Raw genomic sequence first — 17675 nt, forward strand, 5'->3', positions numbered from 1 at the left:
TTTTACATTAATTATTCAAAACCAGGAATTGCTCTATATCAGGCAGCCCCTGGAGGTGGGCGGAGCTAACGCTGGTCCACGAGGCCCCGCCCCGCCCCGCCTGCATCAGCACCTCTGTCAGACGCGCAGATTGGCGTGCCGCGATGTCGCTTTCCGCAATGAGGACGTTGATGGAATTACAATCAAACTAAAGAGAGGAAAACATGTCCGAAGTAAGAAAATTCACAAAAAGGTTGAGCAAACCTGGAACGGCTGCGGAGCTCAGACAGAGTGTGTCGGAGGCCGTGAGGACGTCCATTGCTGTGGTTAGTAACTCAAGAGCGTCTCTCTCTCTCTCTCTCTTTGGGCAGTGAGTCTGTATGATGGGCTGTGTCTCAACACCTAGTGAACTACCTACCTAGGCGACGTTTCTTTCTTTGTTTTGTTTGTTTTTTGCACAGGTGCGTGCATTCTGTCTAAGCAGTCAGCTCACTAGATTTTGAGATAGTCTTAGTTTTTTATTATTATACCTCGTATATGTATATAAACTCTCTTAGGTCTTGCTTGTAGTCATTTTTGTTTCTTGCAAACGGCGTTGTAATTATTATTGAAACACGTGCCATACTGCTGATGGGGCATACAGTCTCGTGCCTTCAAGGCTGTTACACCAGCACAAATTCAACATCTGTCTTACACATGACATAGACAGCAGGTGAACCCATCTGCATATAAACACTGACATGTGCATTGATTTAAATACAAAATAAGGGATCGCTCAGCAAAAAAGCCGGTAGTCCTACTGGAACCACATGGAGCATCCCTATGCCTTTGTGTAAGGAGTCATGTGCTCATGCACCAGTCCAAGAGCAGAGCCTATCCTTTCTTTCTGCCTCTATTAAACCATTGAGAAATTATCTGAGGAGGAGAACAGAAATGTGTTGTTAATGTTTTAGGGAGGATATAATTTCTCAGCACTGCTGATGGCTCTAATGAATGCTTAGTGCTGAGAAATGATATTTTTAACCATATGCCAGGAGCTTGAGATTTTCTATAAGTATCATGAATATAGGTCTATAATGGCGTATGTTTGTCAGATTGATTGTTGTTTCCAGGGAGACAGACAACAAATGGCACACTATGGAGATTGCAGATCCGTTGTGTTTCCCATGAGATTACACTCAGCTGTGCTTCCTGTGTCCTCTGCATGTACTGAATGAAGTATTTGTCTCCTCTTTCCTCTTTTCCTCTTTTGCACATTGTGCAATTGCAGAAATTTGGCCAAAATGAAGATATGAGTGACCTTTTTTTGTTATTATTGGTGCTCATTGTCTGACTTATTAAAGACCCAGTGGAATTGATTGGTGAGAGCTGAGCTCTTACTTTTTGTCTTATTGGAAGTTTTGGTGGCAATATATTGAAGGCGTCATCCCTTATTTTTATAAGCAGCCTAGTTGGTTTCAAATGGTACTGGGGGAGGGCCGTTCTCTTTCAAGAGAGCATCTGATTGGACAAAAGTGTGTGTAGTGCAGGATGAGTCATCCAGGTTTTTCACCAAAATTTTAAATGTGGATATTGTCTAAAAGTGTAGGCTTGCATATTGTACTAGTGACATTTTTTTCAAGGCATTTTGAAAGTTTGCGTCACCCTGGTTCCTGTAACAAAAGCCCAGTGGGATATTCCATTGACTGTTGAGTAATTGCAGAAAATGAAATCTGTGACAAACAAAAGTTTATGATTCTTGCACGTTTTGTTCAACATAGCTTCAGACAAATCTTCTATATTTATTTAAAATCTATTTTATATATTTGTTAAAAATGTATCTAAAATGTTAGAAAGTTTGGGTTAGAATAAAATTATAAACACTATGCTGCAAAATTAGACCAATAAGTACATACATTTTCCCATTCTGTGTGATGATGTTTAAAGGGTTAGTTCACCCAAAAAATAAAATTCTTTCATTAATTACTGACCCTCATATCGTTCCAAACCCATAATACCTTTTTTTTGATGGAATATACCATATTTTTGATGGAATCTGAGAGTAGAGACATTTTTTTGGGATTCTCGCGGATCACGGGAATACCATGGGAATCCTGAAGGGATTGGGAACAAAATCACTATTAATCACGGGATTGGGACGGGACAGGAAAAAATGTCAGTGGGAGTGGGCTGGATCGGGAATGCACTTTGATCCCCAACTTTATACACAAATATAGCCTACCTTTTATATAAAGAAACTATAAACTAGGGGTGTGTGATATGACGATTTTTGATCGTGGAAGATAAAAAATGTACAATTGGATCTCTCTGATCAGAAGGTTATAATTACGGTAATAACCAAGCAAGAAGTTAAAGGCTAGTTCTCAAGGAGCTTATCTGTTCCTTTAACTGAATATTTTCGGGTTAAAGCATGATTTAAACAGATTCAGCACATTCATACGTAGTCGCTTTCCCAATAATTCATTAAAAAAGTAATCTTACAGTGGTACTTCATCTGTATCTGATTTTGAATGAGCAGAAATCTGTAAGAAATGCATCGATCTGTAGATAAAATAACTGATGAAAATGTACTGTTATTTTCATCACAAACAAAATTTGCAAAGCAGGAATTATACCTTTTAATGCTGACAATCAGAGGTGGGTAGAGTACCCAAAAACTGTACTCAAGTAAAAGTAAAAGTACTTCTAGAAATATTTACTCAAGTAAAAGTAAAAGTACTAGTCTTGAATAGTTACTTGAGTAAGAGAAAAAGAGTATCGGATAAAAAATCTACTCAAGTAGTTAGTTACTAGTTACTTTGGGTCATATATACTGAGCCTATTTTTATTTAGATATATAGATAAAATGTATGTAATGTATGTGTGCGTGTATAAATGTATATATTTCATCAGCCTTATATATTATAAAACCCTGTCTGTTTACTTAAGTAACAGACATAGGTGTCATGCCATAACATATTTTTAATACGACTGACTTTATATTAAATGTGAATTTAACATTGAAAGTTAATGTGATATAAATATTACTACTAATCTTTCATTGTTCAGAAAGAGAGCAAATAACATTTACATTATTAAAGATAATTTTCACAGACAGTCTAGATTTCAATCACTCTCAGAAACTCCCATTAAAATCACTGAAACTGTTAACACTGTGAAATCAATATCTTAATTAAAGATTCGTACACACATCTGCACTTTGTTGTTCCTGCGAGAGAATTCGCCAGAAAGAGGTATTCAGTCAGTGAGCGAGTGAAGGAAGCACCGGCATTTTAGCGATGACTCATCTGAACGCCTCTGATTGGCCAATGCTTTAATAAGCTCAAAAGAATCATGTGTGATTTGTTATAATGCGCAGTGCTGTAAAAACGCATCTATCTCTGGCTCAGCGCCTGCAAGCAATCACAGATCTGAATTTAGCAGCTGATAATATGACTCGCTGAACGTACTTGCACCAGTGTGATTGTATTAAAATTAATAAAATCGGCTATTTTTTGTCTTTTGGAAGCTGCATTCAACTTGACTCCCCTCTGTTATAAGCCACACACGTACAACAAACTAATGTCACAGTGGTATCGTGTACTGTAATCGAATGTAGCCCAAGTTATTACCTGTTAAACAGTAGACAGCACACGCGGTGTTCATCTAATAAGGATCTCCATCGCTAGCAAATAATAACCTTTGCAGATTTCAATTCAGTGTAGTTCCAGCCACGTTTTCAACGCTCTTTCTGTTCTTAAACGTTACAACTCCGAGTGAACCACTTCAGACGCTCAGCGCGTGCGGCAGGGAACTGAACGACTCATTCAAACTGATTCATGAACCAATTCACTCGTTTGCCAATTGGTTTGATCAAGCCTTTGAACAGAATTGACTCAAAAGAATAAATCATTCGCGAATGGGCATCGCTCATTGCCCAGAGAAAAGTAGACGGCGCGTTTGGAATAAACTGAAGAATTATAACATTTATTGCATTAAGATAAAGTAACGAGAGGAGCGTCGCCCACAGTAACGAAGTAAAAGTACAGATTTTTCCCCAAAAATTTACTCAAGTAAGAGTATAAAGTACCCATCTTTAAATATACTCCGAAAAGTATTCGTTACCCCAAAAAATTACTCAAGTAAATGTAACGAAGTAAATGTAACTCGTTACTACCCACCTCTGCTGACAATGTTATTAGTCTGGCATGTGGTAGGAAAAAAAAGTTTGCACACAGTAGCCTAATCCACTTTGAAACTCTCCTGTTATTTTATTTTTTATTTTAATATAGGCTACGTTATGAACATAACATTGAAATACAAACATTCTGAAATACTTTATCCACGGAGCGAGTGCGGAGCGGTGTTTCTGGTATCAGTGTGCGCGGAGCAGAGTGATTATTAAATGCTCGGAGCAGAGGGAAATTGTTGTCAAAATACTCCGTCATTTTTGGTCATACAGATAAAAGTAATCAATCTTTCGAATCCATATACGTTTATTTGTGTGCACTCAGAATAACAATGAAACGCTGTGCTTCTGTAAAATAATTAAAGCAAACAAGATGCAGTTTCTGCCGTCTGTGTCATGTGAACTTCAGCGAGAAACTTCGAAACTCTGTGTATGAAAAATACATATATAGAGAGTGAAATGTCTACATTCAAATGAAAAAAATACAAAAGAAAAATAGAAAAAGTGTGGGTTAGCATGGATGATTGACATGAAATTTAATGTGTGTGCAATGCACATTGTGCATTGTTTAAGATGGCTTTTAGTTCATTAAAATAACAAAAAAAAATAAACATTTAAAATTTGTATTTTACTAAAGTTGGCATGCTGTGATCTGTAGCCTACTGTTTTTTTTTTTTTTTTTTTACTGTAACTGACAGATTTCAGCCAAAAAAAAAGTGGAGTGGGCTGGAACGGGAATCATTGGGAGGGGATGGGATTTTCCCCCAGTTTTTTCATGGGATTGGGACGGGATGGGATTATTTTTAGCGGGAGTGGGACGGGACAGATTTGAAAATCCACTCCTGTGTCACCCTCTATCAGAGAGCTCTCTGACTCTGCATAGACAGCAAGGATATTATCACGACCAACGCACAGAAACGTATAGCACGGACATCTGTAAAATAGTTAATAATTGTTTAATTGTAATTTTACAAAGATACAAGAATACTTTTCGAAACAACAATAATAACATCATTTATTCAGCAATTCTTCTTCCCAAGTTAGCATTTTATGCCATTTTGGAGAGTACCCCAAACCGTAATCAGCGTTGTTAATGTTCAACATGTGTGCGCGTCTCAGATTTCATCAAAAATATCTCACGGGTTTGGAACAATATGAGGATTTGTAATTAATTACAGAATTTTCATTTTTGGGTGAACTAACCCTTTAATGTCCCTGACAACATCTCTAATCATTATGTCACTGTTTAGCAACCACCTAAACATGTAAAAAAATCAGTGGGGTATTATCAATGTATTTTTATTTTATTGAATAAAACTTGAAAATATGTTGAGCTTGTGTTAACCAGAGACCTTACTTTTGGCATTTAACCAAAAGCCCATTCAGATAACCCAGTGACCCATTTCTGGGTTTTAGGGCTCATAATTGTGGCAATCTATAGATGGCCATTACATTCTTTAAAGATAAAACTGACCCCATTTACTTTATAAATGCATAAGGGACCCTTTGGTGCATTTTTTTTAAAGAAAAAAATGCCTTTGTCTTCTTAATCTAAACATATTATCCTAACTTGTTCTTCATTTTCCAGATATTGTGCTAATGTTGATAATGCTAAATAAAAATAGCTGCTTAGGCACCATTTTTGCAAATAGCAATTCATATTGACTTTAAATACGGGACAGTTGTGTTTTACATTGCGAGTCACAATCATTTACCCTGTGTGTTTTTACACAGAACTCACTGGATATAAATATTTCAAGATGCTTTCAAATGGTGGGCCTCAAATGCTCACAGATCTACGGAGCGTGCGGTCCTCCACGAGATTTACAAGACAAGATAAGCTGTTCAAAAGCCTTGTAATGACACAAAAAAGAGATCAGATGTGTGATCGCATAGGTTCAGAGGGAGACCGTGGTCATTCAGTTCAGATGTTGGCATATGTGTTTACACACAGTGGCCTAATGCACAGCTGAGGAGCTCTTTTGTCTGCTTCGCCAAAGACTCACATCTGGAAAGTACATTAACCACCCTGGAGACGTGCTCCAGTCGCAGTTTCTCTACAGCTTTAAGTCTCCCACTTTGTCGTCCTTCACATTTTCATGTTGCCTTCTTGCATACGGTAATAACATGACTGAAACGTGTGTGTGGCGCCAACGCCCATTGGCTCGTGAATGGGCAGTTAACTGGCTCACGTTTCCCTTTACATCAGTCTGTGATTCTTCTTCTACAGTTCCTCTCTGTTGTCAACAGGGTTGCACTTTTTAAATGATCTGAGGCCTTGTGGTGGTCCTAGAATAGTATGGTAGCTTAATCTTGGCCCTGAGACTTTAACACCTGGCTTGCAGCGCTTAAGGACAGGACTTGGATCGGAGAAGTTATTTGGTTGGAAGGGCAGCTGAGAGAGAGTACTGCCACAAGCCAGCAGAACTGAGCTGAAACAGGAGCTAGACTGGCTGTGGTTTTCTTGCCTCTATGTGGTATGTCACATGACAGGAAGTTGCAGCTGAAACACTTGCATTGGATGTGAGCTTGTGTGTGTGCTTGAGAAACACAGGAAGCATTTGTGTGTATTAAAAGAGATGGTATTGATGTTTTTTATGCGTGTTTTTAGGCCGTTGTTACCCCTCTTAAGCAAGATATACTGTATAATAAAAGCAAAATATATAGTGCAAGTTTAATTGGGATCAGGAACATTTTTTTTAAAGAAATTGCTTCTATTCAGCAAGTATGTATTGACTTAAAGCGACAGTAAAGACTTTTACATTGTTACAAAATATTTATATTTAAAATAAAAGAAGAAATGTTTCTTGACAACCAGATCAGCATATTAGAATGATTTCTGAAGGATCATGTGACACTGAAGAGTGTACTCATGTCTTTATTTATTTTTTATTGCAAATTAAATCAATTTGACTTTTATTTTTTATTTCAGTTAGGCATTTTCTGCAGCTAGGGAAGCTAGGAAACATTTTCACAAGATGATTTCTAAAAAGGATTAGTTTGAAATTGCTTTAATAGGGACTCGTTTCATTCCTCTTGATTTGAGCTGAAATGTTCACAGAAGACCTGTGTGATTATGAGTTCAAGCCCCTCTGATCCTGTCAAAGCTGAACCGCTTTAAACATTAGAAACAATGAGCTTCTTTACCCAGCTTCAAACTTTGGACAGGAGACACCAGCTGCCCATTTTCTCTTCTAAACCTCATGTAGTTATGAAACTATGACTTCCTCTCTTCATATCTCTGAATGCTCATAGTTTATTTTTAGCAAATAAACACCTTTAGCAAAAGGCAAAAGTCATAAATTAAAGGTTGCTGGCAAGTCAGCTGAAATGTCATCTGTTTGGCTATTCCCATATGGTGAAACATGGGTCAAAAGAGTGCAAAAGATAAATCTAGTCCACTGCCTGTCTCTTCTGTCCATCCCACATGGTTTGTTTTGGTGAAAACACTTTCTCTTCCATGGGCTGAACTCTTTGAATGGGAGCATGGGAGCTTAGAGTCAGGAGTGTGTTTTAAGCTTTAACACATGATTCTCTTTTAGAAGGAAATTGAAAAGAGAAAGCACTTGGGAGAAAGCTTTGAACTGAACTCCAAAGCTGTTCAAATAAGAAATTGGAAATCCTGTGGCAGATTGTTGCTTTGCTCAGGTTGTAGAGGGGCAGTGACCTGATAAATTCACAGGCAGAGCTGTCAAATCTGTGTACTGTAGGCTACAGAACAGATAAAGCATATCTGAATACTTACCATGTGCATTACTTTAGTGTGTTCGGTAGCAGTAACAAAGAGGGACACAAACACTGGCTGTAGAAATCACAGGCTTTTTGAGGGAAACGGTGTATAAATGTGTTTGCAGGAGCAGCCCAAGATCATCGAGCCGCTGGACTATGAGAACGTGGTGTTCCAGAGGAAAGCTCAGATCCACAGTGATCCACAGAGAGACCTGCTGCTGTGGCCAGCTGATGATGTATCAGTGAGTCTTTAACCAGCACATTTCCTGACGTTTATTTCTTTGACTCATTTTCAAAGTCCTCGTCCTTGTGCTGCCCTCATATGAATCTCATTTTCATCTGTCTGTCTGTTATCTATCATTTTTAATTCATTTAATCTATCTATCTATCTATCTATCTATCTATCTATCTATCTATCTATCTATCTATCTATCTATCTATCTATCTATCTATCTATCTATCTATCTATCTATCTATCTATCTATCTATCTATCTATCTATCTATCTATCTATCTATCTATCTATCTATCTATCTATCTATCTATCTATCTATCTATCTGTCTGTCTGCCTGTCTGTCTGTCTGTCTGTCATTCGTTCTTTCATTCTTTTTATCTATGTCTGTCTGTCTGTCTGTCTGTCTGTCTGTCTGTCTGTCTGTCTGTCTGTCTGTGTCTTTCGCTCTTTTTATCTATCTATCTATCTATCTATCTATCTATCTATCTATCTATCTATCTATCTATCTATCTATCTATCTATCTATCTATCTATCTATCTATCTATCTATCTATCTATCTATCTATCTATCTATCTATCTATCTATCTATCTATCTGTCTGTCTGCCTGTCTGTCTGTCTGTCTGTCATTCGTTCTTTCATTCTTTTTATCTATGTCTGTCTGTCTGTCCGTCCGTACATCGTTCACTATTTTTGTCTATCTATCTCTCTGTCTGTCTCTCTAGGAAGCACAGATTGAACGTCAAAGGAGGACCATTGTTCCTTCAGTTCCTCAAAATGCTGAGAACGAAGCAAAAAGCCTGTTTGCCAAAGAGGTAAAGAACCTCTCAATGCCAAAATTTGAGCGAAGACTACAGCTTTCCAGACTAATAAAATATGAGATCACATTTTCATTTTTTGATGCCTTTCCTCTCATGCGATTGAGTAACCGAGCAATGCTTATGCTCTTTGGCAGTGCATTAAGATGTACAGCACCAACTGGCATGTCATCAACTATAATTACGAGGCCTACTCTGGAGATTTCCGGACGCTGCCCTGGTATGTCAAAGTTAGCATTTTTTTGCCAAAGCTTTTGCAGGGCTATTTCCAAAGTTTGGTGTAATCTACTTTTTCTGTCTTGCAGTAAAGGGATGAAGACGGAAAAGCTTCCCAACCAAGTGTTTGAGGTGGATGAGGGGGAGGAGGTAAGAGACATTAATGTCAGATGGAAAACAGTCTCAGTATCTTCTCTCGTCTCTCTCTCGTTTAACTTCTCTGTGTAATTGTGTATTTTCTGCCGTGCCAAAACAAACTGAACAAAATTCCCGCCAAAAAGTCACACGTTTATTGTGTTTTCATGATCATTTATTGTTTTTACTTCCAAATACTCTAGTACTCAATAGAGTTAATCCCAACTTTCACATTCACATCCACCGGTTGTCTTAAGTGTCAACACATCTTGTTGAATTGTGCTACACCTTCTATTGACATTGTACATATTGTTCTTCTTCCCAGACAGCACTGTAAATGTTGTGAAGCTTCTGTGAAATCATAATCAGATGTAGAAATTAAGGCCATACGGTCAGCAGAGAGACCCATTACATGGAACCTGACACTCATGGTCTATTAATAGACACACACTGAAGTGTCCAGCAGATCTTGATAAAATTAGATGTAAGGAGTGGTGATTACAGGGCAAAGAGATTGCTTCTCCACCCTGTGTGTGTGTGTGTGTGTGTGTGCATGTCTAAATCTGTGTGTATGCACATGCTTAGACATGGATAGTCTAACCCTTTTCTTTACAGTTCACTTAGTGGAATTTAATGAAATGTGTTCTAATTCTAAAGACCTAAAAGAACATTTCTGGCCTAAAGAATAAAGCCAGTGAAGCCAAAGTGTACAAAATAATAAGGAAATCTTTTGAGAATGAATTAGATATCTCGTTCAGTTGTAACATTCAGATATACTCACCTCTATGTCTTTCCAAATCTCGGTGCATTATTTTCTTCTATGGAACACAAAATATATTTGATATAATAACACCCAATTTTTAGCTACCAAAAATGGACTTTACATTTCATACCCTTGCTTTAAATTTACATGACTTTTCTCCTTTGATCAATAATGAAATGATATCACTGCCAAAGTACCTCAAACTTTACATAGCCAAGAACAGATTGAGGTCAGTTGTTATTATTAGAAATTAATATGAATTAATTTTAAAATTAATTAACTAAAAAAAATTCTATTTCAAATAAATGCTGGATTAATTTTTTTATTTGTATTTTTTAACCTTATATTCATCAAAGAATCCTGAAAAACATTTTTTTTTCTGAACCGTTTCCACTAAAAAATATTTAATAACAAATATTTATTGAGACCCAAATAATCATATTAGAATGATTTCTGAAGGATTCTGTGACACTGAAGACTTGAGTAAGGGGGCCGAAAAATTACATAAAAAGAAATAAATAAATAAAAATAATAGTAAATACAACTTTTGTAAAGCTATTTCAAAATAATAAATGTAACTGTATAAAATGTACCATAATTAATGCCACATTGGTGAATGTAAATGCCTTTTTTGAAACATTAAAAAATATCTTACTGAGCCCAAACTTCTGAACTTTTCAGTAGTGTATGTGTACAGTATATCATGTTGGCTCTGTCACATTCATTTAATTTAATCAATTAGCTGAGTGACTCAAAAGGGACAAGAGGGTGCAGGCAATTGATCAGTCTCAGAGGGGCTGTTAGGAACAGAAAGAGAGGGAGGGAATGAGAAATGCTGGAGGAAAGAGGGGAGAAGGGCATTTGGACAATTATATTACAGTGGAGAGCTAGAGAAAAGCACATCCATAAAGGACGCCAGGCCACTTCAATTAAATCACACACACGCACGCACGCACACACACACACACACACACACACACGCACACGCACACGCACACGCACACACACACACACACACACACACACACACACACACACACACACACATTTATAGTCGCTGTAAGTGAAAAATCCCACCCCATTCTACCTTTCATGAATAGATTAATATTACTGTTATAAGTAGTATATTAGTTTTTTTAAACATTAAGCTGTTTGTAAGTACTTGATTGTTGTATTGTGTTAATGTGTGTGATGTTAAGTTACTGTACAAGGACTTATTTGCGTGAATGTTTGTGTCATGTTTGTTGACTCTTTGTATCCAGATCAGTCTGTATGCTCATTAGTTCTTACTTTGTGCGTGTGTTTCAGGATTCATCATCTCTTTGCTCTCAGAGAGGAGGTGTAATGAAGCAGGGCTGGCTGCAGAAGGCCAACATCAACAGCAGTCTGTCTGTCTCTATGAAGGTTAGTGGAATCATCGGTGCACTTTTTTATTAAAAGACATCAGCAGATCTAGACTCTAGAGCAGTTATTGTTACTCGATATACTGTATGTCTGCTGATCAATGTAGTTTGAAGACCCATTGTTGCAGAGGACTGTAAGGTCTTTTGTTTCTTGGTGAATCAGAAATGTCAATCACATGCATTAGTGTTCATTCACAAAAACATGTTGTTAACAAAGTGCACTTAGTGCTCTCTGCACTAAATTATGTCTCACAAGTAATTGTGTAAGATATAAGGTAAATTCTACAACTTATTCAGTCCCATTACTCATTGGTCAGGAGGTCAAAAAATCCTTTCATATACTATTAATAATAGATCGTATGTGGATATAGCTTGTGTGAAGTGCTTGGAGATTTTTGAGCCAAACCTTGTATTTGCATTGCATAAAAAAATATCAAACCATTTTATTTTTTGAAAATTCAGCTTTGCCATCAAAGGACCAAAATACATTTGAAAATATAGTAAATTTTTAAAACTTCTGTAAAATTTTACTTCTTTCACATTAGAAGTGTTTTTACTGTATTCGTGATGCAGCATTTGTGTGCATAAAAAAAAATCCTTGTTCTGTTTAAGATATTTTCAGAATAAATATGAGGGATAAAAATAGCTGTAAACATATCACAATATTTCTGGCTCTAGTTTTTACAGGTGATGTTTTTTTTCTCCACAGGTGTTCAAGAGGAGGTATTTCTACCTGTCTCAACTCCCCGACGGTTCTTACATACTGAATTCATACAAAGATGAGAAAAACTTCAAAGAATCAAAAGGCTCCATCTATCTGGACTCCTGTACAGATGTAGTCCCGGTACCAAATGGAAATTTTTCATTTTTGCTGTCAGAAGTTGTCATGTGATCAAAGGTTTACAGGGCCTGATGAACAATGTTTAATTGTAATAGTAAGAAAGTGTGTAAAACGCTCTTAGGAAGCTTTTCTTTGTTGCTAGGAATGAGCATTATAAATTATGAAGCGATGTTTTATTTTACATCTTGGAAGTATCTGAATATGGAAATATCTGTTGTTGGTTTGATACGTTTTTCAGGAAGTTTTACAAAAGCACGTAGCAGCCCTCAGGCTCTGTAACACAACCAGAGGAATCTTCCTTGCTGAACACCCATTATTATTTTAACCACAAACAGCTCTTAAAGTCACACCATTAAATTCCTCCACCGACTGACGCAGCACATTTTTTCCAGTGTTCTAAGATGAAGCGCAATGGCTTTGAGCTGAAGATGCAGGAAGGTAACAGTCACTATCTGGTGGCGGACAGCGAGGCAGAGATGGGGGAGTGGGTGAACACCCTGAAACAGACCTTACTGAGCGCGCTGGATGACAGGAGGAACGGGTCCGAGCCTTCGGAAGGTTCTCTGGGTAAACATCACACACCCCCATTAACACTGGTTTGGAACACCATGAGTTTTGAACTAGCCTTTGAAGCATTTTTTTATATTCTATCACTTTAATGATGTAGCTTATTGCATCATCATCATCAAGACATGATGTCACTCCCAAAATGCCAACAATGGGCCGTTTTTAATTGGCTGTTCTCCCTGATTCCCATTCGTCTGGGAATACATACCAGCCTCTTCCTAATGCAAATATCCAAACGGTCCCCCCACATAACCAGATGACGAGCGTTTTGGCAACATAGGCGAACTCTAGTATGTGCTGCTTCCTGAAAAGATGCATGATTCCCATTCTGCCTCTTCCAAATATAATACGTTTATTTGTGTTTATTTTGGGGCCTTTTTGAAACCTGTTGAACTTGATGTTTTCTCTGAATTCAAATAAGGCCAGCTGGATAATAATTATAATAGTATTAGTACAGTTTCGGCTGTTTTATTATAGGAGGCAGTCATTTGGATTTGTAGTAAATATTCTTGTGTTGACAGATTATTGAAATGTGAGGGAGGCTGTATTCATAGAGGAGTTGTGAAGGGAGCGCTACTTTTGGCCTGTTCTGTAAAGACACTGATAAACAACTCCCTCTGGTTCTAAACTTTGGCCAATAGCGGCGTTTGTTTTTAAGACCTTCCATGTGCTGGTCATGAGGAAATGAAATTATGTTTTCAATAATGTGCTTTCAATCTCTAACTTCTCGATTTTTGGAATGAGTGATGTACAGAATTCAGATCTGTGTCGAAATGACACAGTTATTCTATGATGACATTTTTCCTCTTTGGTGTGTGAATTGTAGAATTACAGTTAAACATAACCATATCTGTTAGTGTAAGAATCAAACATAACCATAACTACACAAAACACCAGCACACAACAGTCTCTGGACGTCTTCATGCAGACTTCAGTCTTGATTGCTGCTGTCCAGTTCATCTGGTTTTCATTGCTCTGAGTTTAATAGACTGTCTTAACATGTCTGAAGCCCCTCTTTGCATGTCCCTATTTGGGAAGCCTGTTTGTTTTTTGCTTATTGTAAGTTTAGTATACCAAGCACTTTCCACGAATGGTTTACAAAATCTGTAATATTTTAAAATTCAGCAACGGAAGGTGCTTCAGTAAATGCATTCAAAAAGATTGCATATTTAGCTTAAATTAAATGTGGGCTAACATATTTTTTGTCATCAAAATAAGCTAATAATTGCGAAACATTAATGCAGTGAATTGAATATTGATTAAACGGATTATACTAACATTATTAAGTTGTTGATTTGATTCTTAATTGCACGATTTAGGCCAAAACTGCCATTCTAGCAAGAGTAGAGAGACAGGTATTTTGTCCTGTGTTAGATAATAGTTTTTCAAATCTGTATAATGGGATAAAACCAGACCAGAAAGTGACTGAATAAGAACCAAGCAGCCATTTAAAAAACAGTGTGGAGATAAATCTTGTAGCAACCCACTTTCTCTAGTGTCTACATGAACAAATGAGGGCAGCTGATTTCCCAGAAAGCTCCACCTAGTGTCCCAGATTTGACACCATTTAACACACACATGCATTACAGTTAATGGTACTGCTTTCTGTGCCAGTGGAACAGTTTAGAAACTCATTTGACTTTCAAATACATCAACCACCTTGATCAGCAAATATAAGATTTTGTCTGTTACTTTTTAAAAAGTACCAGTCAGCCGTAGCTAAATATAGTTTTTATAGTTCTACTTGGTTTTGGAGATAAGCCCACATTCACACACTACATAATGATAAAACGCTTTGTCTGTTATGCATGCATCTTCAGTTAGAATGAATCCGTTTGCCTTTTGATTAACAAGTGTCTCATCCAAACAGATGATGACAGCAGTAGTCAGGGAAAACCAGAGAACATCGCGGAGAGCTTTGGCCGGAGTCTTCATCCAGAGCTAATGAAGGTAGTTGACAAAATGCTATCAACAACTCTTCTTTGTGCATTTTAAGTGGCTGAGTTCAGAATACTGGAATAGTGTCTACTGCACAATGTGCTGTTTTTACAGCTGACTGTTTACTACTCAAAAATATGTAATAGTATGCAATAATACACAAAACAGAAGCATGCTTCATTGTTGTCACATGATCTCATCATGCTGCATTGTTTCAATTCAGTGAGTGGTGTCACAGAAATAAATATTATGTTGCATTTATAGTCCACTAATTTGCTTAAATGTCTTAAATTTAAAAAAGGACCAGAAAGAGATATAAAAAATTAAAGGTGATTTTGCTTCTGGTTAATTCATTGTACTACAAATGGAAGGTTGATTTGATTTCAGTGAATAGTGGGGCAAAGTATAGTAACGTATAAATGAAAATTTGCTAAAAATGTAATCACCCTCAGGTTCATCCAAGATGTAGATGAGTTTGTTTATTCATTGTAACAGAAATTTAGCATTACATCGCTTATTCCTCAATGGATCAAGTGAATGGGTGCCGTCAGAATGAGATTTCAAACAGCTGATAAAAACATCACAATTATTCACAAGTAATCCACATGATTTCAGTCCATCATTTAATGTCTTGTGAAGTAGAAAGCTGGATGTTATTGAGAAATAAGTCCATCATTAAGGTATTTTAACTTTAAACTGTCGCTTCTGGCCAAAATATGAGTCTATAATCTGTAATAGTGCTTCCTTTCAGTCCCATCCCCTGTTTTCCTCTCACATCAAAATTCAGAACAGTTTTGGACCATTTTCACTATACATATTTCTCTCATGATTCAGAATTTCAGATCAGATCATTTTTTTATGGAGAAGGCAGCATTACGGATACAGTACTTCAAATACACAGCTTTTTGCATTACAAGACTTTAACTGATGGACTGGAGTCATGTGGATTACTTGTGAATTATAGTAATGTTTTTATCAGCTGTTTGGACTCTTATTCTGACAGTACCCATTCACTGCAGAGGATCCATTGGTGAGCAAGTGATATAATGCTACATTTCTCCATATCTGTTCTGATGAAGAAACAAATGCATTTATATCTAGGGTAGGTTTAAATTTTGAGTGAACTATTATTTAAGCACTGTGCTCTTTTCTCTATATATCACATTTTGGTGAATTTTGATATTTATTTATATGTGTTTAAAAATGCAAACAGTATTTTGTCCTGTTTTCTCCAGTATGCCAGAGAAACTGACCAGCTGAATAAAATGAGCAGGAATGAAGGTCGACAGAAGATCTTCACCCTGGATCCTGAGACACAGGTCAGTCCATTATGTCCGATGTACAGCTATTAGAAAGACAGTCTTTCTTTGCCTGTGTGAAAATGAATGAATTGTATCTCTCTTTTCCTCTTCAGAGATTAGATTTTTCAGGCATCGAGCCTGAAGTGAAGCCATTTGAAGAGCGATTTGGGCGAAGAATCATGGTTAGCTGTCACGACTTGACCTTTAGCCTTCAAGGATGTGTCAGTGAGAAGAATGATGGCATCTTAACCAACGTGAGTCGGCCCTTATCTATGAGTTTCATCTTGTTTGCCAGTGTCACATTTTCTTGATCCTGTCCGTCCTGTTTTGAAAGCTACAAACCGTAATCACATGAAAACCCTGAATTCCCTTTTTTGGGCCCCAGGTTAAATAATAAATGTCAGTTATTTGAGCTGTTCTCTAGCTTAGGCTGTCAGAGAACAGCAGTTATAGGTCATTATAGTTGAATATCATGGCACTCGTTTAATGAGAGATGAATTAGAGATTGTTGGCATCCAGAACACAGTGATGAATATGGTTATGCTCAGTGAAGCACTTTCAGTGGCTCCAGGGAAGGAATGCAATGCAGAACGCACTGACTTTCCCACACTTTGTTAAATGATGACTGATGTGAATGGAGTAAAATTACATGCAGAGGTGTGGTTACATGAATGCATCTTTTGCTTGAGTCCAATTTGCTGTCATTAAATTATATAATCTTTATCAACAACAAACTATATGATCCTGACAGCATGCTCAGGCAGAATTGAAATTACTACAGTAAAGATGTCAAATACGGTGGAATAATAAGCATTCCACACTTTCTGTTTTCTCCTTAGGTAGAGCCGTTCTTCATCAGCCTAGCGTTGTTTGATCTGTCCAAAGGATGTAAGATCTCTGCAGACTTTCATGTTGACCTCAATCCACCCTGCGTGAGGGAAATGCTTCAGGAAGCTTCTCCGGAGACACCGACAGAACCAGAAGGAGGAGATGGACATGAAACGGTCAGGGTAAACGGACACGGGCTGCCAGTTCTCCAGAGGGTCGTGGAGTCTCTTATATACTTCCCCACTCAGGTAAAAGCTCATCATACTCAAATTGTTACAATTCCTACTTTCTAGAGGTTTTATAGTTTCTGAAAATCAATTAATAAAGCCTTTGCTGAAAGAAAATGCTGTACTTCCGATAGTGTCACAATAGAGATGAAATTATTTTCTAGAAATACTTCTATTATAAAATAATATGATATAATATAAATATTAAGTAATTATAGTTAACTAAAACCAAAACATATTTTTTTGTTATTTGTAATCAAATTAACTTTAACTGAAATTAACTAAAATATAAAACCATTTAAACATTTTATTTCAGCATTTTCATTTAGTTTTACTTAATGCATTAAAATAACAAACTAAAACGGATTTAAATTAATTATAAAATAAAAAAACGCAGATCAAAATTACTAACACTTTAACTAAAACTAAAATAAAAAGAGAAAATGTATATATATATATATATATATAAATTAATTAATGCTATAATAGTATCTCAATCATACTAAAATAGCACTGCCACTATTGGTC

At 36.8% G+C, this 17675-nt stretch overlaps 1 protein-coding gene across 2 annotated transcripts in view; it reads left to right on the forward strand.

Annotated features, from left to right (window-relative positions):
• Positions 1-72: 72 nt before the first annotated feature.
• Positions 73-17675, forward strand: part of dock11 (dedicator of cytokinesis 11) — a 68443-nt gene continuing 50840 nt past the window's right edge. The window contains exons 1-12 of one of the 2 annotated variants that reach the window (XM_059525889.1): positions 73-305; positions 8002-8118; positions 8836-8925; positions 9066-9148; positions 9234-9294; positions 11351-11446; positions 12155-12289; positions 12679-12853; positions 14724-14803; positions 16027-16110; positions 16206-16346; positions 16932-17168. In XM_059525889.1, coding sequence (XP_059381872.1) covers positions 204-305; positions 8002-8118; positions 8836-8925; positions 9066-9148; positions 9234-9294; positions 11351-11446; positions 12155-12289; positions 12679-12853; positions 14724-14803; positions 16027-16110; positions 16206-16346; positions 16932-17168 — 1401 coding nt within the window. In that variant the 5' untranslated portion in view covers positions 73-203. The remainder of the gene's footprint in view (positions 306-8001; positions 8119-8835; positions 8926-9065; positions 9149-9233; positions 9295-11350; positions 11447-12154; positions 12290-12678; positions 12854-14723; positions 14804-16026; positions 16111-16205; positions 16347-16931; positions 17169-17675) is intronic. The other variant, XM_059525900.1, reaches the window with a different exon arrangement.

The sequence above is a fragment of the Carassius carassius genome, chromosome 3, assembly GCF_963082965.1.
Source record: "Carassius carassius chromosome 3, fCarCar2.1, whole genome shotgun sequence".
NCBI classification, from domain to species: Eukaryota; Metazoa; Chordata; class Actinopteri; order Cypriniformes; family Cyprinidae; genus Carassius; species Carassius carassius.